At 40.7% G+C, this 22,774-nt stretch overlaps 1 protein-coding gene across 1 annotated transcript in view; it reads right to left on the bottom strand.

The window, feature by feature from the left end:
- Positions 1–3,030: 3,030 nt before the first annotated feature.
- The window catches only part of bcr (BCR activator of RhoGEF and GTPase), a 115,288-nt gene continuing 95,544 nt past the window's right edge, over positions 3,031–22,774 (bottom strand). Inside the window, exons 6-23 of the mRNA XM_015977145.3 lie at positions 22,320–22,377; positions 22,145–22,197; positions 21,698–21,835; positions 16,607–16,728; positions 15,822–15,987; positions 15,603–15,722; positions 15,320–15,395; positions 15,028–15,132; positions 14,484–14,558; positions 14,190–14,287; positions 13,435–13,566; positions 11,683–11,742; positions 10,506–10,615; positions 10,210–10,349; positions 9,181–9,315; positions 8,954–9,059; positions 3,376–3,538; positions 3,031–3,289 (exon numbers count right to left, since the gene is read on the bottom strand). Of these exons, the coding sequence (XP_015832631.3) occupies positions 3,200–3,289; positions 3,376–3,538; positions 8,954–9,059; positions 9,181–9,315; positions 10,210–10,349; positions 10,506–10,615; positions 11,683–11,742; positions 13,435–13,566; positions 14,190–14,287; positions 14,484–14,558; positions 15,028–15,132; positions 15,320–15,395; positions 15,603–15,722; positions 15,822–15,987; positions 16,607–16,728; positions 21,698–21,835; positions 22,145–22,197; positions 22,320–22,377 (1,947 nt within the window). The 3' untranslated portion in view covers positions 3,031–3,199. The remainder of the gene's footprint in view (positions 3,290–3,375; positions 3,539–8,953; positions 9,060–9,180; positions 9,316–10,209; positions 10,350–10,505; positions 10,616–11,682; positions 11,743–13,434; positions 13,567–14,189; positions 14,288–14,483; positions 14,559–15,027; positions 15,133–15,319; positions 15,396–15,602; positions 15,723–15,821; positions 15,988–16,606; positions 16,729–21,697; positions 21,836–22,144; positions 22,198–22,319; positions 22,378–22,774) is intronic.

The following is a 22,774-nucleotide window of genomic DNA, read 5'->3' as shown; positions in this document are numbered from 1 at the left end:
TTTTTTTTTAAAAAAGCACATTTTATAAAAGACAATTTTCTAACATTAATTTAGCTTTAGATTACTTTTTACCGTAAATAAATAGATCATGCAGACCACCTTGCACCAAACTAGAAAAAACCATAAATAAATAAAATAAAAGGCAACAAAGAGATTTAACTGTGTGCTGGCCCAATGCACAGTTTCATTTACTTACAGCAACTCACAGTTGAAAGGAAGGAAGTTGGATGCTTGAGTACAGTGTGAGCTAAGACCATGCTTGAATTTAAGGTCCTGTCTTAGCCTGTAAGAGATGGCAGGTGTGCGGCTGTCTTCAGCAAAGGCAACAGGAGAATGAGGGTTTCTATTGGCTTTTAGGGTACTGCAGGTGCTAAAAGTAAAGCAAGTGTTGAGGCACAAAGGGGTCACAGGCAGCTGGGGCTTGGGATAAAGAATTGATGCTTGGGGACTCAAAGCTAATGGTGTGAGGATGCTATGGTGAGTTAAACAGATTCAGACGGTTTGGGACAAACAATAAAGCGTTGCTCTGAAGTAGGGGTGGACAATATTAAATTGTGAAGGGTCAAAGAGCATTGATGAGCTGTCAAAAATAGATTGTTTTTGCCTGATCGTTTCCTTCTCAATGATAGATTGTGTTCTGAGTTTGGTAAAGATGTGTTGGTTCACTTATATGAGATAATGACTTGCACCATATTTACGTTAACTGCTCGCTGTGGAGATAGATTAGTACTAGCATCTGTTAGCATAATGCAGCTAATGTTAAGTTACTATAAACAGCACTGCATAGTTTGCTAGTTTTTACTTTTAGGCCTGTGGTAAGTTGGTAACAGTTGAGAAAATCCTCACAATGGCCCCATCCATCTTGTCTCTCACCCGCCCACAGGAAGGCTTTTTTGCAGTGAGGAGAGAGAGCCGAGAGTCTTGGTGATAGTGACTCTGCAGCATGGCTGAATGTGTTCCGTTAGACAGAAGTGAGGTGTGTGCATATCCTTAATAATAATAAATAATCCTGCTGTTTTCAGCCTACCTCTGCACCAGCAAACCTCTGCATCTCAGAACAGGAGCGTCATAGCTTTTTTTTTTCTAAATGACTCATAAGGCGTTGATTTATACTAGAGAACACCTCAAATGTATTGAATAAATGAGTAAACCACACAGTAATGGGTTAATCTTCCCTTTGAACTTTTCCTTCAACAATTTATTCATATGCTTTACTTATGGTCTGAATAAAAACAGTCATCATTTATTTCATTTGAACCACAGTTACAGCTTTAAGTCTCTAAATAACACCAACCTGTCACAATATCACAGGCTGTAAGAAAAACCCAGGAGTTTTATGATTGTGCTCTAAGCAGCACATCCCGTTTCTTGTCCAACCAATAATAATAATAATAATAATAATAATAATAATAATAATAATAATGATAATAATGATAATAATAATAATAATAATAATAATAAAATAATAATAATAATAAAATATGCTGAGGAAGGGTTTTTAGAAGACTATAAAGAGATCGAGGAGTGGGAAGAGCCACCCAAACTCCAAATATTACGATGTGATCAAATTTTCAGAACAAGACCAATTCAGGAAGGCCCTGAAGAATTTTCTGCCAACTTCAGGTCCAAATAATTTGAAGTTATTTTAATATTAAGAGTGAAGTTTTAATACCGCGGGTGGTCGATGTGTACATAAAACCAATCATTAGCTTGAGAAACGCATGCTTTAGTGATTTAAGAAAAGATCACAAGTGACCAACATCACAATGATGATAAACCTGTGAAAATATGCATCAAATATAAGAACAGAAACAACAATAATTAAACATGCCTGCATGTTAAATCAGTAAAAAACAACAACAGAAAAGTAGGAGTTAGGCTATTCAGTGGGAAAGGTTGCCTTTTTAGAGAGAGACCTTTTTTTCTTTAGTATAACAAACAGATATGCTCCAGGATACTCAGGCCACTTGAATACAGTAGTTTTAATATTGCATGAGTGCACTTCTGCTGCCACAGAAGCAATGTTACAAAAAAGACACGATGTCCTACACGTGTTCCATTTTAAAACATTGCATAAAGTCTACGCTAAACGGGCGAGCATCTCCGGACAGGAGACGGAGTTGCCGAGCAACACCCAGCAGGTAAAAAGCTTGTGCCTTTACTTCCACAGCAGCATTCAGGAAGTAACTACAATGCGTGCCACCTTCAAATAGGTTCACTAAATGAACGACCGACAGGCTGGAGTGAATGGTGAGTAGTTTTATTAGAAAAAAAAAGGCTAAATCTTGCTAATTGACTGCAAGACTTTAAGTCAAGGCTAAGATCTACCACCTTCATAAAACCGTTCGAAAAAGACACCAATTTGTTTTAATGGGCCTTTGTAATAAATAAAAAAAATATATATATATAGAAACAAATGAAAAAAACAACAACTTTAGGGTTATGTACATGTACTGTATCTTCAGATGTAACTGCCTCTTTTGTTTCTTAGAAACAGAAAAGAAATAAATTGTTTGGCGAGGTGTCCTATGTAACAAGACAAACAGCAGAGATATGAAGACAGACTGTTTCCAGGTTAGAAAATATATTGCTTCTGGGTTTCTAAGCTAAAAACGACCACAAATTACAGAAACACGGTTTTCTGGTTGAAACAAGAAAGATAATGTGGTTCCTATTTCTTTAAAACAACTTCAAGTTATAGTTTTTCCCTCTAACCGGATTTGTTTAGTTGTAAACAATATCACAGGTGTTCCTGTTTGAAATCCAGGAAAACAAACAACCAGATGGTGGCAGACTGACGGCAAATAAATATGCTTTGGAATGATTTTATGTTTGAGATGAGAAAGACATTTTGCAAGACGTAATGATTGTCTAAATGAAATGCAGGTTGGGAAACCAAATTTGAAAGGTACATTTATGAACGACGGCTGTAAAAGTAAAAAAAGGGGTGGCAGATTAGATGGCAGCCGTACCCGTTAAATCACTGTAGGTAAGGAAACGTACTAACTACCAGGTTAAGGTGACATGATATGAATAGCAGTGACTTCCAGTCCTCTGAGCTTCAGCTGCAAGTGGCGCCCTCTTGTGCTCGAGAGTCACCACAGACAATCCTTCCAAGTCAATTCAAAAACAAACTACAATAGGCTCACTTTGAGCCAAGCGTCCATGTCCGCTTCACACCCGGGTCTCTGTGTAATCTTTACACTTCAGTGGAGAAGAGGATGCTCTGTCGTTTACTGTCTGGGGTGGGGATCGTCTCCAGCTGCAGGAAATACAGCAACACCTGGACCTGAAGGGACAGGAGAAGAAAGCAGGACATTATAAGGTCCATGCTCACCAGTGGACAGTAGGGACGGTGTGGTGTGTTCGGCTCACTTGTGCCATAACCTCCAGGGACCAGCTGTCCCCCATGCTGATGGGTTGTGTGGGGTTGGAGGGGATCTTGCTGTCCTTCTCTGCTGGTCTCAGCAAAGTGGGACCAAACACAGTTGCTAGATTGTGGAGAGACATCTTGTTGACACTTTCCTTCTCTGCCACCCTAGGGAGATGAAGACAAACAAGTCCATTAGTGGTCGGTGTGCTGGTGGTCATTTTGGGAATGATTCCATAATTAAATAAGCCACAGAAATAATTAATTTTTCACATCTCAGTCTTTAGCCTCTGTGTCCAATTCCCAGATGACATCACAATGAGAAGTCTAATTTTTATACACACTTAAAGACCTGATGATTAGTTCATCGTTTTTGTACTTTCACAAGTTCGGAATAAGTGGAGAAACATCTAATTCCAGGGGCCTCATTTATAAAGCTTGCTTACACACAAAACGGGGTCAGAAAACTGCGTAAGCAACTTTCCACACAAACTTTGGGATTTATGAAAGAAAACTTGGTGGAAAAATGTGCGCAACTTTAAGATGACTAAGGATCTTGCTTACGCACATTTTGGACATGGAGAGCACCTGCAGTGCTGCTGCTGAGAAGGATAAAATGATGAACTCCTGCAGCATCATCACTTGTACCGCTTCGTCTTCACACAGAACAAGACCCCCCACATGCACACACCCACACACACACACGCACGCGTACACTCACACACTCGCACGCACACACACACACACAGCCTGAAGCTCAGAATACGGAATGCAGAATATCAGCAGGGGGACAGATTGAGACAGAATGTCATGTGTCTGTGACAGTTTGAGCGTCCTGTCACTGTGACCCGATTGATCATGCGCCCTGGCTACTTAGTCAAGGGAGATCTCCTTTTGGGTGACTGGTTAGCTCGCGTGAATTTCACTCGGCAGTCTGGGGATCGAATCCCACTCTGGCTATTTTTTTATATCCACCACAGATCTCTCTGAAGAATTCACAACATTGACGGCTTCAGCAACGCTGTACCACTCTGTGGATTTTCATTATTTGTTTTGCAAAAGCACTTCCTTTCATTTCTCCACCTCACCCACAGGTACCTTAATTTCTGCTTCTGTAAAATAGCACTTCCTTGATCTGCCTTGATCTACGGTCGCCATGTCATTGGCGGAGCGCTGCAACAGCCGGCTTATGTATATGCATGAGATCCACAAGGCACTTTGCATTGACTATTTATGGCAGTAAGTGGGCGTGGTGAGGGCGGGATGTGACTAAAATGCAGCTGAGAACCTTTCTAGATAGTTTCTGATTTATGAAGCGGAGGTTGCGTGCAGCTGTGCGTACTCCATGTTTGATAGATCACAAACCTACTTGGCGTAAGTACATTTATTTTGCTGAGCTTAAGCACGGTTTTAGTAAGGATTCTACGCAATGTTTGATAAATGAGACCCCTGGTCCTTAGTGTCACTAATCAAAACCTTTTTTCACCTTCACATCATTGTAACCCAAATTCTTAGTTTTTTCTTTCAAAATTTGTTATCTTTTACGTGAGTAGGTTTAGCTTTTTTCTGACCTTTTCTAAATCACACTGAAGGAATGCTCCAACCCCCAGCCTTTCTGGGTTTCTCCTGAACCCGCCTATGGCCAGTCTGCCCCTGCATGTCGTGCTAGAGCAAGACTCCCTTCAGTTGAGCTCACTGAAATCTAGGGCTTGTGTGACATGAAGCAGTCCTTTGCAATGGCTGAAAAATTCAGTGTGAACTGGGGTTAAATTGTCCTTATATATATATAACAGGTCTAAACTTTATATTTTCATTAAAAATAGAGGGAATAAGGAAAACAAAAGCTCCTACTACAGTTCCAATTAGGTTCTCTGAGCTCAACTGTCTAAAAACAGCCTTTTGCTGGAAAGCGGAAGTGACGTTGCTCAAGGAAAACGTTCCTGACTCTGCTCAGAAAAAAAAAGGATTTGCAGCAGCTCAAAGCTCCAGATTCTGAATACGAATACAAAGTTATGGTAACTACTGAAGGTGCACGGCCATACGGTTTTGCGCCATCAGCAATATTTGATGGGATCAGGCTAAACAGGGATAATTTAAATGGTGAAAGAAGAGCTGCTGAAGCGTGGGAACTTCAAAAAGCATACAGACTAGGAAACACTAACTGGTAAGAGCATTTTTATTTAAATATATCTCTACAGAAACTTGTCCCCTGACATATTACATCAAGAAGAAGAAGAAGAAAATATCATTTCTATAGCGCCTCTCAAGATAAAAATCACGAAGCACTTTACAAAAACAAAAAATGTAAAAAGTATAAAAAAGAATTTAGAAAATGGTTAAAATATATTTAAAATGAGCAAAAAATAGTCAATTGTGGTTAAAACATGCAAAGAAAGAGATAGAGTGAATAGATAAGAGGGAAATCAGTGGATCCTGAGGAAGGTGGAATAGGTGGGGAGAGCAGAATAAAGAGAGTGGTGAAGAAGATCACACAAAAGCCACTTTGAACAGGTGAGTCTTCAGCTGCTTTTTAAAGGAGACCACTGAGTCCACTGATCTCAGGCTCAGGGGGAGAGAGGTCCAGAGTCTGGGGGCCACAGCAGCAAATGATCTGTCACCTTTGGTCTTTAGCCTGGTGCTGCACAACCAGTAGGCTTTGATCACTGGACCTCAGGGACCTGCTGGGGGTGTAGGGACTAAGAAGATCACCAATGTAAGATGGTGCTTGTCCATGTAAGGCCCCATAGACCAGAACCAGGACCTTGAAATGAACCCTGAAGTTGACTGGCAGCCAGTGAAGCTGGAGGAGAAGCGGGGTGATGTGGGTGTGTTTGGAGGACTTGGTCAGAAGCCGAGCACAGGCGTTCTGAACCACCTGTAGACGGTTCAGGGAGGTTCTGCTCAGACACGTGAAAAGAGAGTTACAGTAGTCTAAGCGTGAGGAGATGAAGGTGTGGATAACTGTCTCAAGTTCAGAGCGGGACAGAATGGGACTCAGCTTAGCAATGTTCCTGAAGATGGAAGAAGGAAGAGCGAACAAGAGAACTGACATGGGAATCCAGGGTGAGAGCTGGGTCAAAGGTTACACCAAGATTCCTGACAGAAGGTTTGGTGTGAGAAGCAAGCTGACCAAGAGAGTCTCCGACTTTGGGAACCAGCTTGTCTGGGGCACAGATGAGGATCTCAGTCTTATCTTCATTCAGCTGAAGAAAGCTCCCAGCCATCCAGGTTTTAATAGAGTCTAAGCAGGTGTGTAACAGCTGCAGCTTAGACATCTCATGGGGCTTAAATGAGATGTACAGTTGGATGTCATCTGCGTAAAGATGGTATGAGATTCCTTTGAAGGAGCTCAGGATGTGCTGAAGAGGAAGCAGATAGATGAGGAAGAGTAAAGGCCCCAGCACAGAACCTTGTGGGACACCATGGGTAAGAGAGGTAGTGGAGGACCTAAACTTGGAGACAGCCACAGAAAAGGAGCGCTCAGAAAGATGAGGAGAACCACTCCAGAGCAGATCCTGATAGGCCTACCTAGTCTCTCAGCCTCTCCAGTAGCAGGTGATGATCAACAGTGTCAAAGGCTGCAGTCAGGTCCAGCAGGACCAGAACAGAACAGTCCCCTGCATCACTGTGAGTCAGAAGGTCATTAGAGACCCTAAGAAGAGCTGTTTCAGTAGAATGAGCTCTACAAAAACCTGTCTGGAATCTATCACAGATGTTATGTTGATCAAGAGCAGCTGTGAGTTGTTTAGCCACAACCTTTTCCAAGATCTTGGAGATGAACGGAAGTTTAGAGATGGGTCTGAAGCTGCTATGGAGAGAGCGGTCAAGACTCATTTTTTTAAGAAGCGGGTGGATTACAGCGTTCTTAAAGTAAGCAGGGACCTGACCAGAAACCAGAGAAGCATTAATTATAGAGAGCACACTGGGACCGATGGACTGAAAAGCACTTTTAAACAAAGATGTTTCCATAAAAACAACTTTTGTTCTCTAATTTATGAGTTTCTAAGGTAATTAAATCATAATCACTTCTATTTTCTGTCTCCAAGTACACCACTATGTTTCCTGTTTGCTAAATGAGAGCACGGCATTGGTCTAAAACAATCACGAGAGCCACATTACTACTTTCCCACATTCAAACAGTGATCAGAATAAAAAGCGGGTCTTCTTTAGAAGAAGAAATGTACTTTTGAAATTAGTATGAATGTACTGTTTTTATGAAACAAACAGCAGCTAGTTGCCACAACCGGTGGTAACGAGATGAAACAAAAACAAAGTTCATAGAGGCGACATTGAGCTCTGAAGTGTAACCACTTCGTCGCCATATTGGATGGGTCCCTCACTCTCCAAAACCTAATCGGAGTCAACGCTGAGTGAGCAACTATGCCTGTTTTTGTGCATTCTATGGTTCCAACAACCAGTGTACTATTGAAAGCAGATTATGTGGGATTACTATTGACTTTTCTAATTTAAGGAATGCACTGGGGGTGACTGGTGACCCATGCAACATGGCAGTCTGCAGTTACACCAGCCTATGTCACCTCTATGTTTATATAATCTGATCTCTGTGCTTCTCATATTCATTGCCTGTTGTGGAACACGACGTCCAGACAAACAGGAGTTTGTAAAACCCCAACGTACACAGACATTAACCATCGTTAAACTAACAGAATCGGTGTTACCTTAGCAACTAAAAATAACCGGGGTCATGCATGTTTTCCTCTAAGTTTTCTTTGATGTGCGTATTGATTTTGTTTTTTAGGGAAGCCTGCCCACTTCTCTTGATTTAGTATTTTTAAACACCGGCTAGTCATCTGAAAACCTGGAGGATAACCAAAGTAACCTTTCGATCTTAGATTATGTTTTTCTACCATTTTAAAGAACATTAAAGATGCTCTTTAAACCACCTCAACAAACTCCTTTTCATGATGAGGAGCAGTGGCTCTAGCCCAGCTCATGGGGTCTCAGCCTGGCACACTACAGATCATTTCAGCTGCTTTAATCTGGGATCTTGTTCTTTTAGTCATAATACATATTTCATGACTCCTGGTGAGGGTTGGGATGTAGACGGACCAGTAAATCGTGCCTTTTGGCTCAGCTCGTCTTTTAACACGTTTCAACCGTCATTATTTGAACGTCATTAGAAATCCTCTGAATCTGAGAGTTGAGATTTGAATCTGATTATTTTAGAATTGCACTGAAATTCATTACACAGGCATGTTAATTACAATAGAGGTATTACATTAGATTACTACTGTACATCTGTTTAGGAGAAGTTATAATGCCATTTAATAATTTCCTTCAAAAACACATGAATGCTTTTAGTCAATTTTTTGTGCTCCGTAATCCAACCAGGCAACAATCCGATAATTTGATAGGAGGAATCTTAATAAATAAATTCTTAATTCTGTAGAGTCTGCCTGACACAAACAGTAGTACACTCATTTCCTTTATGTTGCTTACACGGAGGTCCAGAGCCTCATCACTGCAGAGGAAACTCTGATCTGTTGGTCCGTCTGTAGCTCTCATGTTACTGAATCAGCTACTAAATACAGTTGTTGTTTTGTCTTGTGTACAAATTCATACCGTTTCAGGTGATCCAGAAGGAAAAGGAATGTGACCAGATTGGGTTCTGGCAGCGACAGCAGCAAGTTCAACATGCAGCTCTCTTTGGCAACACTGTCAGTGAGGGCTGCAGAAGAAGACAACACCAATCAGACTGTTCTCTTGTTCCTTTAGCACCCAAAGACCTCGGTTTGAACTGTTAGTCATCTGATAATTGAATCGGTTATGAGATTAATGATGTGTCTTACTGATGCCACCAGCAAAATTAGGGTAGAGCTCATCGGTGAACAGAGGCTCAGGCAGTTCTCTGAAATACAGCTTCAGGGTGCCGGCGATGGCATTGACGTCCATCTCACTCATCATCACGGACACATCTTTGTTATCTGGAGGAGGAAGACGAAAGCTTTGGTGCCATGATTTCATGTCTTATGATCGTCAATACGTTATCAGGACCACACCCACATCACAAAGCATAATTTAATTGTCACTTAACACATACAATAAAATATTTAAGCTGTTAAATGGACATAAAGCACATGGATTAAATCAGAACCGGGGGTGGGGGGTGGGGGGCTCAGCCTGCAAAAGTGAAGCCAAGGAGGAATTGACTAAAATCGCAGTTCTCCCCTTATCCACTAGGGGCTGGCTACAGAAAGGAGCAAGTTCCCATTGACTCCCATGTTGAAAATGCCAACTTCACAGCAGAAATAAACATGTTTGCAGCCTCGTACAAAAACATTTTGGGTTTACTAGGTCAGGTTTACTGCAATGACAACTCTGAGGGGGGGTGAATTTTTTTCCCAACATATCTGTTTAGATGCACTTAAAATAGAAAGTATGAATACTTATGGGCGTGTCCTTTTGACTGATATGTAGCAGATGAGCTGTCAGCGCTAGTGCTAGCAGCCTGCCCCCGATTACTCCAGGGAAGGCCTCAGCCTTGGTCCCACAATAAAAGCGTTACAGAAGGCAGAGGGTTGTAGCGTCGCTCAACCACGTTTTTTTTTTTTGGCTTAAAACACTCGCCAAACTCGGTTAGCGTCAGTTAGCTTAGTTAGTTTGTAGCTACATCAAATCAGAGTTTGATGGGTATCAGTCATCCACCCCAACCTTCACAGCTCCACTCTCAGCTCCGTTTTTATATTTTCCGGGAGGAACATGACGCGACCAAGATGGCGGAGGTTGGCACCGCCCATTAGTCATCAGTTCAGCTCTTCAGAAACCTCTTGTTATGGAGTCTCCGTCCATATTATATACAGTGTATGGTCAGAACTCACTGGTGTCAAATGCCGTCTTCAGGGCCTGAATATCAGTAGCGACTCCCGACACACGGTATATTCCCACCTCCTCCATGCCTCTCCTCTCTATCTCCTCTAGGCACTGACGGACGATGTATGGCACCTTAGAGCGTTCTCGTCTGGATGAAGACAAAATAAATCACAGACTATTAACACATGGGCAGTTTTTTATTGTAAAATTACCTGATGACCATGATGATAATCCTCATCAATGTTGGTTGTAATTATCAAAAGCCATATTATATGTGCTTTTCTTAATTTAAATGTCGACTCACTTGGTCACCGTGGAGATCTTGATTCCAAACACACCCAAGGGTTTCTCCGAAGGCATTCTCTTCAGACTGAACTCTCTGGTGGTGAACTTTATGGATAGTTTCACTTCAATCTGACAAGGAAATAAAAAGTAATAAATAAATAAATAAATAAATAAAATGTAATTGTTCAAACTACTGAAAAATGGTCAAAAATTGATTTCTATCACAATTTAAAGAGCAAGTCACCCCCTATCAGTCTTACTCCACTCTCACTTCCTGTTTGAAAAATGCAACAAATGCTGTAGCCTGGCAGAATGAGAGGGCGGTGCCTCTGAAAAATACACACACATAGGCTCACAACAACATTGTGACATCATAATGTACCAGCTAACATCATAGTGTACCTCTTTAGATTTAAATTTAAATGCAGTTCAGAGATTTTTCCTAGAGAGGGCACAACACTGAAGCCTGGGGTACACCGATGGCGGGCACGATGCAGCACATCTGAGATTTTAAGAAGTGGTCACACAGGACGTGCCATAATGCTGAGTGCTTCTTGGAACGTCACAACATCACGTGGGATTTGAGAACAGAAAGCGGGAAGTGACTCTATTGTTTATACGTGATTAGACTCGCTGTCATGTTTTATGAGACTCAAAATTAATTAAAAATGGGTAAGTACGCTATTCATTAGAAAATTTTAAGCTCAATAGAACTTTAACGTTATCAAAACTGTGGTTGGGTTTGTGCCGTAAAGCTGTTCCGCGTCGTAATATTATAAAGTACTCCAAAATGTTGTAAACAGCCACGGCGGCAGAGGTACAACTGGCTCCCATCTTGACATGGCGCTTCTGGGACGTGGCGCAGCGCTCCCAGTGTGCCCACTCTTATTAACTATAATGGCTTTTATTTAAAATGACGGCGCAGGCGCGGCTCCTCCGGTGTGCCCCAGGCTTAATAGTTTTAGGCAGAATATTTCAATTAGAACAAAGATGCACTAAAGTGCCAAATTATTGACTACACGTGTCTACAGCACAATTAGACAGTTTATCAGCAAAAAAGGTTGATTGTGGGGTAACTTGCTCTTTAAAGAAATAGGATATTTAAAAATATGCAGATTTCAAGAAAATACTAAATACCCAGCACAGAGGAAGTGATGATAAATAAAAATTTTGTTTGAATAATCGATCACACTCACCCCGTTCATGGGAATAACCGTCCTCTGCCAGTCTTTGCCTTGAAGAGCCTGAAGGTCGAGCTGAAGGAAGCATCAAGCATCAAACATGAAACTTTTATTGGTCCAAAGTTTGAAAACTATCATGTAAACTAATACAGATAATGTTCTCATCAGGCTCTTTATTTTCTGTTTTCAATTTCTAAATTCGTAAGAACATAAAGTATTTATTTAAATAACTTTAACTGTAAAAAATGCAATATACGAGAATATTTCCACTTTCTCTGGATTTTAGAGGAAGACATTGCTTAGTTCAAGCAGCCATATTATTGGCAAGAAACATTTTTTAAAGAAAAAAAATCAAAGGTTGTTTTGTGGCTATTCAGAGGTTTTTCATGACATGTAGAATAATTAGATCATCCCACATCTTCATAAACTACTGCAGTTTCATGTTTAAGACATTAGCTCAAAGGTTAAAAGGTATTAATGCATCCGTTTGCTGCCTGTTAGCAAAAAAACCTCTTGCATCATTGAACGTACATCTACAGCTAACTTTTAGTCAAGCCCATTCAAGATGCCTGCCACAGCTAAACAACAGCATGCACAGAAAAGGTTAAAACATGGGGCAGATTTACAGATAGAGCTAAATGTAGGTGTGGTACTAGTAGCTGGGAGTCAGCACAATACATAATCCAGACAGATTACCCAAAAATTTGCTTTATTGAGTTAGACTGTGATAAATATTTTTTTTTTTACCTAGATTTGACTAAAACAACTGAGCTACTTTTTGTAAACTTGAATAATATCAGCTTCAAACTCTTGAAAGGCTACTGGTGGTATTTTTAATTTTTGTATAGATTATTTATGTTCAGTCCATCCTTCATTAAAAAAAAGGACAATCAACGGATTGGAGAGAAAATCTGGGACTAATCAGACAACCTCTCTGCTCAAATGAGTGAAAATCCAGCTGAGCAACATTTGCATTAGTCTGGCTGCTTGTTTTTTTCCAATGACATCATCCATCAAAAAAGGATCATGTCTCAGGTTTGCAGGGAGGAGCCACTAGATGGAGCTTGTGGCTGTAAGTTTGTCTACAGATGTTTGACTAAAGCCAACAGAAAATAGCTCAGAATGAACACACATGCACACCTGCACGCACGCGCGCACACACACACACCTGCATGCACACACACACTCACACAACCACACACAAGCACGCACGCAAGAAGTAAAAGAAAAGATTTGCTTTTTCTCTTAATAAAAAAAGATTTTGTTTATATACCTCAAGGATTTCAGCTCGGTGTTGCCTTGGCAACCTAATCACTGTACCTTAAAATTTGCCATCAGCATCAGATCAGTTACAGTCAGACTTCTGGATAGCGTCAGGACTTGGAGCATTTTATGAACAAAAGAGCACCGCTGTCATTTCTAGTCAAGGGTGATTGTGATGACTGATTCAAACGATAGACCTGTCAGCTCGATTACAAGAAAACCACTGCTTTGCATCGTTCCATCAAAAATAATCAAGTGTAAATATTTGGCAAATTGACTGAAACATCACAATCTTTTGTTTTTTATTTCAGTACTGATGTGACGTTCTTCATTCCACTGACTCACCTGCTACCTGTTCAGACAACAAGCTAATTATCTTCCCCTACATACAAATTTCAACCATTCTTGGAAAAATCAGGCGCATTCTGTGTGAGACACAGCGTTACACGTTCTTATCGACGAGTCAGGATGGGTCTGCTGATTTGGGGTGACGTCATGCCATACCGGGATCTGTCCTTTCCCCATGATGCGGTCTGTGTTCTCTCCGTCGTCTTTGTTCTGCTTGGTTCTGTTGTAACTCTTCTCGTAGCAGAGCAACCTCAGGGTCTGAGAGCCCTCCAGCTCGATCTCAAACTCCTGCAGAGAGGAGGGTGCGCATAAAAGGAAGCGAACGTGAAATCATTATTTCATTAACGTAATAGAAAAGAAGGAGATCTGACAGAAACTGTTCCATCTGACTAACAATCCCTAATATTATATAAGGAGACGCTCTACATATGACTGGCACGTTGTTTTGAGACCCACATCATGCTGGTTCATTTAGCTTTTGCACAGATGTGAGTCACTGCATGCTGCAGCTTCTCATTAGTTTATATTATTTCCACTTTGCTAAGCAGAGTTCTCAAAAGGGATCCTGTCAAAAAAAAAACAATCTGACAGAGTGTTAAAGCTGTTCTCTTTCGTGCATTTGCTCTTCGTGATGTTGCAGGATCTTTGCAGGGGCTGCAGGTTTGTTGGTTTTTTCCAACATATTTCTGTCCTCAGAAAAAGGACAGCTGGCTGAATGGAAGAGCAGATGTCAAACACATGACAAGCAGCATAAATTGTGCTGTAAAGGAAGGGATGTCAAAAGCGATAAGTGGTGTTTTCCATTCCATATGTCCTCATGAAGTTGTGTGGAAGCACGGTGAGCAAATTGGGACTGAATACGTGCATGAAAGGAGTTTTCTTAAAGAATAAATTATGTTTGCATCTTTTACCTCGTTCCATTTGGGTTCGGTGGTGTATCGATACACCCTTGTCTTGGCTTTATTTGAAAAGAGACCAAAAGAGTCCACCTCCAATGTGCAATAGAGATCTGACAGTGAGAAAAAAAATGAATTACTTTTCTAAGAAGTGTTTGATAATCACTAAACAGTGAATGTTTGGTTTAAAGACTCTAAGTATTAAAGTTATAACAATAAACTCAAAAAAATACTCCTCACAGCTCTGTTAAAGTTTGTTTTCTTAGTAGCTCATTATTTTCCTGGTTCGCTCTTATCTGTGTGACTCACTTAAGCTCTGTTTGAGGCCGGAGGCAGAGTGGACGATTACATTCAGGAACCCGTAGAGACCAGAGGATTCATCCTCTGGAAAAAGGGTCAGCGAGCAGACAGGGGTGGGAGGAAAAATGATTAGAAAAGGACAAATTAGAAAAGCATGTAAGTTTGTTTAGGAGCTGAATCAGACAGGAAGACAAAGAATTTTTGGCTAAAATGTATTTTTACATTTATATGTTGAATCTTTCTATAGATATTTTGTACATTATAACAAACTTGCTGTGGAATACCATTAATCATTTTGAAAAAGACAACTTAAAGGGACATTATTATAGATTAGGCATGTTTTGCTGGTTATTTGTCTACAGTACCTTACCTGTGGGTGATGTCACTCAAAATAAAACTTGGATTTAGCCACTAAACTTTTTACCAACAGGCAGGGTCCTTACTGCAGGGTTCTTAACAGGTAGCAAACTGGCCAAAAAGACTTCACTGGGGGGGGGGGGGGGGCATCATCAAAATACAAAAAATGCTTTTAAGTAGAAAAACAGAAGCCAACCTTCGTTATTGAAACTAAGTGGAATGTGATGTACGGTTTGGAGTTTGAGACAAGAACTGGTCAACATCTGCAGCTCCATGGAGGTCAGGGAGGGCGTTTTAACACCTTGAGGGTAAAATCAAAAGTTAGACCTTAAAAAAGCACGTTTACCACAAGAATATGCAGTATTTAACACACGCTAGACAATTCCAATCATATTGTTTCCAGTGCATGTAAGATGAGTAAATTAGTAATGTAATTTTAATTGGACCAGACAGGTTGTGTCCATGAAGGACATCTCTGAGACACTCACATTTTTTCTGCTGCTCCTTGATTATTTCCCTCCAGTCTGAGCGTTCATAGTCAGACGAAATCAGGAAGCTGTAGCTCTGAAACACATAACAGGAGGATAACATGTTGTCAGATTTAACAGATGATGGTGTTGTGATACAGGGAAGGACACAAAGGATAAAAAAAATCAGATAAATGAGAAGAACAAATGAAACGTGGATGGGAGAAGTAGACAGAAGATTATGGGACTCGTTACAGAAAAAAGTAAAAAGAATAGATGGGATATTTTGTAAAAGGGTGATCACCTTGCTGTTCCTGTTGAAGAGTCTGAGGGGCATGCTCGGACACGTCAGCAGCAGCAGAGACTCCTGCTCATACAGCTTCTTACGGAGGCGATCAATCGCTTTTGAACCCTTATTGGCTTTCTGAAATCCCAGAGTTGAATACTCTTAACAGCAAGTTACAATATCGCTAAATATAGCGATATATATATGTAGGCTGAGAAAGGTGAATGTCTGCTTTACCTTCTCTCTCTGAATCTCACTGCGAAGGTGGGAGATCTTAACCTTAATGGCATCTAGCTCCTCGTCGGGGACTTGGGGGATAGTAAGAGGCTCTGTCTCCTCGGGCCCCTGGAAGGTCAGCTCAGTCAGGGGGATGTACCACTTACAGTCGTACTGCTGGTTTTTACTACAATGAGATCAGAATGAGAGACATCAGAGTGAGATTTGCCCTAAATCAGAGCAGCAGCCGATGTATCCAATCCCCCCTCCTGAGCAAGCACAGTTTGAGGGCAAACAGTGGAACGGAAAACTCTCTTTAAAGGTGCATAATTCCAGAATGACATCTTGTGGTCATTTATGGGTACTACAGTCCATTTAAAAAAAAGAGTCCACTCTTAGCCACTCCCCCATTTCCTATTCAGGAGTTGTATGCCAGTTGCCAGTTACGAATTAGAACCAGAAGATTCTAGGTGACGAGCAAAGACAAGGCATACACAGTAATTTTATAACACATTTCACTGTAATATTGAGTTATTAATTGAAAAAGGCAGCTTGAGATATTGTTAAAGCCGACAATTTTTTTTCTTCCTAATCTGTTCTGGAATTGAGTTGGTCCCTCAAACTTCTCCTTTTTGAAAAGAGTTTCCATTGTTGACCCTTGTATTATTTACTCTGTTTTTGTTCAGTTTTTGGGAAGGATGCCGTGGACAGAATTGAAAATATCAGCAGGCACTAACATATTTCATCATTGTTACTGGATTATTTTAATTTCATGAGAATGGGATAGTTAAAATAGGTTGTTTTACCCTCCTATCTGTTTCTTCAGCTTGGCGCAGAGCAGCAGGTCGGTAAAGAGGAAGACGTGTCGCAGCTTCCTGGCTCCCTCCACCAGCTCCACCATGAAACTGTCCTTCAGCAGCTGGCGGTTCTGTAGCAGCGGCAGAACACAGATTTGTATTTTAGCAACAATCACTTTGATAGCAAATGACAAAGAGTAGATTTCTAAAAGAGTCACAGGAAGCTCTTTTTCAGCTAGCCGTTCGCTAATATTTCCATCCTTCAGTCAGCAGGAAGCTTAGATGAGTGAAAAAAGAGAGAGAAGAGTGAAGTCCGTGACTTTGCTTTCATGTTCAACCTTTTAGCATCAATCAAGGATCAATGAGAAAGTTTCAGTCTAACATTTATTTGTATAGATGCTGTCTGCATATTCCTCATCTGTTAAAATCATCACTTTGTGAGCCACAGAGGGATGAAGGGAAAACAGGTGAGTGATGTTTGGAGGTCTGGAATCATCACTGATGTCAGACTACATAATGAGATGTGTAAAACTGTCATTCACCAAAAGGGGGCAGTGATGTCCTTTTAGAAGTTCAAAATAAGGCCTGAAGAACTGGAAATGTGGCAGGGAAATATCAGACCACAGCTTTGGGGGAAATAGCTCAATTTTACTTGCTCTTCACCTCAGTTTTACTTGTGGTGTGGAAAATATATTCCGTTAGAGCAGATTGTTATGTTTAAAAACAAACTAGGAACTTTCTGGTTACTTTTTTCAGGAATTTATTCTTCCATGTAAGAAAATTATTAAATATGTTTTTAACAAACAAACTAAAAATTTCAATAAACACAAAAGTGAAAAAACGAAAAAATGAGAAGAGAGGATGGCTGGATTGATGTAACGTTAATTAGGAAACATTTTGCCTCTAAAATATCAGCAAAGATTAAAGTCCTCTTTTAAAAATTAAGAGAAATATTTTGTTATGTTAGAAACATCTCAGTTTCCTGTATGACCCGCTCTCTTCCCACTCTAATCAGCACGCTGCCTCTAAACCTACACCAGTCAATCCTCCCCCTGCAGCAAAGCCATGGAGCATGACATCACCCTTGTTCAGAACCAGCCACATCCTTGTCATTGGGCTCTGTGATCTCCCCCTTCTTGTCTCCTTTCTTCTCCTCCTACTTCCATCTCTGTCACCACCAGAGAAGGACGGCGCGGCGCTGAGGCTAATGAAAGAGAAAGTTTCTGTGCTCGTAAAGCCAGATTGCACATCTGCTGGTAAAACTGACGTTTGTTCTGAGTCACATAGATTTAAAAAGCTTTGGAATGATGGAGAGGGAGGAGGAAGGAGAAGAGAGGCCAGAGAGAGAAGATCCCAGTGGAACAAACGGGCTGCCCTAATCATGTTTTGGTTATTAATCATTACAGTTACTCTTTGGGTAGTGAAACACACTGGATTTATTCTGGACTTTTAGCCCGAAACACTCCAGGAATAATGTTGAGCGGCTTGTCAAAGTAAAAGCACCAAGTGACTCCTCTGATACAAACAGAAACCATCACACAGCAGGGCACACTAGACTGTTTACTATGATCCAAGTTCACATCAAGTTCTTACATCCTTACATGTGTCAGAACTATACACTTCAATCACCAATACGCTGTCTAAACAATAAAAACGTGTTGATAGCAGAAGTTCTCCTATTCAAATGTGAGTTTCTCACGCTACGATCAATATCTGCTGTAAAAAGGTCTAACATCAGGTCTATTTAGGCAAAGAAACAAAAAATGTATTGTGTAACATTCAAATATTGGTTAATGACACAAGCTAATTACAGTATATTTAACCTTCAACGTGTTGAATCAGTTCTGCTTCAAAATCTGAAAGCGCTCCTTCGGAAGTCTGGATGTCCAAGCACGGAGCCAGTGGACATAAAAATATATTTTCAGCAGTATTGGGTTTTAGGAATAAGCTGAATGGGAGATTATTGTTAGATGCTGCATCATGGATGGAAAGAGTATGAGTCCTATGTTGACTGAGTGTTTTGCCTTTATTCTGCCAGCATTCCTGAAAAGCTTACAGAAGAGGAGGAAGAGTGCATCATTCAGAAGGTGGGAAGAAATAAGAGCATGCTTGCAAAGCAGAATGTGATAAAATCATTTTACAGTTTTTTGACAAATGCAGTTTTTGTGATCATTTAGAGCCAAAATTGAATTTAACAGATCAATTTGATTCATATCGCACACTGTTTCTTACTGTGCAAAGATTCCAAACTCAGTGACAAATCAACGATATGTTGTTGAGGGTCCTTTAAATTCACAGGCTTGAATGACGTTACTGAAATGTGAAGGCAATATAACCTAATTCCTAATTATTCAAAGCTACAGAAGTGCTGCTCTGTGTTTGTATATGGACAAGTGGTGTTTCCATCTTTTGCAGAAAACAATAAATTTTAATGCATTGTAATTTCTTTTTGTAGTTCATATTTTTAATTCATTAAAAATTAATCCCAAAATTACAAAAATAAATGATGATCATTTGCACTTTAGATCAGGTTTGTAAAAACGTGATCTAACGGTGGAAACGATGCAGAATCACAGCAGATTAGGCTGGATTACTGCAGAGAAATTCCAAAACAATTGATGCAAACTAATTCTGATCTTGCAGGATGGCTTGTATTAAAGAGAAAATGTTGGGGTCATTAAACTTTTAAATAAATGTAAAAATAAAACTTTTAAGAAGGCTTTTAAATTCTAGTTGAGACGTTAGGTTTTTGCAGCTGCTTTGCTCAGACACAGATTGAAAAAAAAAAGAAGGCGTTATTAATATTAACAAACCAGCTGTAAGAGCACATCAGCCACTCGTAATATTTAACAGCCGAGAAGAGAAACCGTGGCTTTTCTCCATTTCCCACCCAGCTGACCGGCACATCAAGGAGAGAACACAGATTAAATATTGACCAACTTCTGGAGGAGCCTCACTGTGAGCAAGTAATGGCATGAGTTTATTTTTAGAACATAGGCTTAGAACACCTCTGCATTAGTCTGTGTGTGTGTGTGTGTGTGTGTGTGTGTGTGTGTGTGTGTGTGTGTGTGTGTGTGTGTGTGTGTGTGTGTGTGTGTGTGTGGACATGACTGTGAAAAAGCTGGAACAGTTTCCCAGTAGCAGCACTCACAGCGGTGGAATTTACTTCTCGAAGGCTAACAAAGCAAAGCGAGGACATGAGCGCCACCATTTGCATTTTAATTAAGCGCTTTCAGCTTGTCGACTCCCCCTCCTGGCGCTGGGCCGGGGTGGGTGGGGGCTGACGACCTGTACCGTTCGACTCCTGCGTGACTCCACTGACCGCCCTGCAGGCTGCTCACCACTGTTTGTTCCAACAAGGGCACCGACGGCCCTTTCTTTGCCTCTGCAATAGTTTGACCTTCAACCCAGAGCTTACATTAGCTCTGCTAAGTCAGCTAGCGAAGAATAAAAACTAAACAGTTGACTAAAAAAGTGTGAGTTTGATCTCAAATCTAATAGAAATGTTCGGGCGGAAAAGTTTCCTCCAAGGCATCATCTTTATTGGATTCTTTGGGAAAAAAAAAACACAGGCCTATTGTTTATCTTTTGTGAAGCACAATATAATGAGCACCATTGATTTCCACGAGCCCCTTTTATGTATCCATGATAAATATTTGATGAGTGGTGTGAAGGCCCGGACCGACCGAGATGGAAACTGAAGCCTGCAGGGATAATAAAGGAAGTGTGTATATTCCAAGAGCATACGGACCAGTGTATGTGTGTGTGTGTGTGTGTGTGTGTGAGTATGGAAAGGGTGTGGTAATGACCCCCCTGTGAGCAGGGGGAGGGGCCTGTTTGACTCTCCTCTACCCACCCATCAATTATGAATAATTAACTAGAAATCTGCCAGTCAGAGTGAACTGGTGGCTTATTACAAGGCCCTGGGCATGGCCGTGTCACATCAATCAAGAGGCATCCATTCATGTGCATCAAGTCATCTCCAGGGATGGAAAAAGTAGTAGGAGGGTAAGGGGCAGTGCACACACACAGAATCACTCTCGTCAAGGCAAACCCTGCTATGACCATATAAGGCCATGGGCTCTGCTTAAGGCTGCAGATTGGAGGCTCCTTCACGCTCGCCTGTTGGTGAATTCAGTCACAGCTGGAAGGTGCATTCATGACATCATCATCCCATCATAAACAGGTGTGAAATAAAACGACGCAACAAAAGAAAAGCCTAAAGATGCAGACAAAATAGTTTGTTTATTTCTGCTAAAGGAGCATAGCCCATCACAGTGTCAGGGTTGAAGTGTTATTTCTCCAGATGGCAAGTTTCAGCATCTTCCTCAGATGTTTAATGAGATTTACTGTAGATCAGAGGCTATAGGAGGAAACATCATTAAAGTCTATTCTTGGGTGTTTTCCAGCTGTGTTTGGGGTCAGTATTCGGTTGGAGGACACAGTGCCCTTGACTGAGACCCAGCTTTCTGACACCGTGCATCAAACAAGTCCCAGAGCAGAACTGAGCCTCTTCTATGTTTCACAGCAGGTACAACACTGTTTTATTTGGGGTTTTGTTTTTGATAGATTTTCTTTTGCATCTCTAAACTAAGAGCTGATGTGATTTGCCACAAAGATCCAGTTTGATCTCATCTGTTCAAAGACCATTCAAAAGTTGTTTGGGCTGTAAATATACATTTCAGTCTATTTCAGTCTTACTTGGTCATGCTTTGCTTTTTAACAGTTAACCCCCTGAGGAAGCTCTATCCTTTGTGTGATACACACACCAATACCAAACTGTACTTTGACTACCATTTACTATTTAATCTAACCAATTATAAGATTTGTGACATCTGAGATGATAATGTTTTCTAGAGCAGAGCACCTAATAGCAATTGTCAAGTAATGCAACCCCCGATATCTCTGATTTGACAATCCATAATGGTGTAGAGATGAAGCAGAGCAGATGTTGGCTAACTCATACAATCATGACACAGAACAAAACATGTGCACGTACTATTTAAATAGCTTGACGCTGTTGAGTCACTGCATTCTAAATGCATGCGGTCCAGCCAGACTCGTCTATTTAATCAGATGAAATGAATCTGGAAGACTCGCCTCTCCTTTTTTGACAGTCGTGGACTGGCGCCTTGACGTCTCCTCGTTGATGCTGGACAAAAAGTTTTGGGAGATCCGCAGGGCGTCCTGCAGGAGTGGGTGGTCTGGGTGGCTGGTAGGTGTGTGTTTGAGCAAATCCTAAAAGTAGATGATAGGACAGTAAGAAAAACAAACACAAAGATCAATGAAGTTCACTTGATAAGATTGCCTTTCTAAATGAAAATAATAAATAATTAAAGGCAGACAAAATGCAATGAGTGGAAACAACAATAATAACTTGCATTCTGCCAAATAGTGAGCAAACATTTATATTATATTTACCTGAATATTTAAAAAATGTAGCAGTTGATCCTTCCAAAAGAATGCTTTTTATTTATCTTCCAAAAATGGATTTAGGGCGTTTAAAATGAATTAATAACCTATTTGTGTCTAATCTCTCCTACTCACGTGTAACACCAATGTGCTGCGAGTCACCCTGTCCACAGGTTTATATAGCAAGGCTGCAAACAGAATGAGACAGAAAAGGGAGAAAAAGATAATTAATTGAACTATCACATGATGTGTAAAGCTAACGATCCATGCAATAATAATGATAAAAACAGTATAATAGACCATGACCGACCCTCTAGAGAATTCTTGGCTGTCTCCTTGCAGTCCTTTGGACTCCTCACCTTCAGGTTCTGTTTAGACACACAGCCAAGTTAATAACAAGTTAAAAAGACCTCTAAAAAAACCGTCTCAGGAAGCTACATAATATCACAAGGTCTAGTTTTTATTTTTTTGCTTGAGCATTGAGGTCTTTCACTTTCAGATTAATTATGCCATCCTCAGCACCCTCTACCACCAGCATCCACAGATGGCTCAGAGTCATGCATCATTACTTAGAGCATTAACAGCCCTCCATGATGAATTTCCCATTTGACATGTAGACACCCACTGGTGACCCGGCCTCTTAAAAAAACAGATAAAGACTAATCCATGACAAGGTTCCACAGGCTTAAAAAAGCTCTGGGGGGAGAACGTACACAGTTGAATTTGATTTGAACTCATTTAACCCTCCCACTGTCCTAATGGGTG

The sequence above is a fragment of the Nothobranchius furzeri genome, chromosome 6 (genome assembly GCF_043380555.1).
Source record: "Nothobranchius furzeri strain GRZ-AD chromosome 6, NfurGRZ-RIMD1, whole genome shotgun sequence".
NCBI lineage: Eukaryota > Metazoa > Chordata > Actinopteri > Cyprinodontiformes > Nothobranchiidae > Nothobranchius > Nothobranchius furzeri.
Note: the sequence above shows the minus strand (reverse complement) of the source record. Positions and strands in the feature narration are given on the sequence as shown.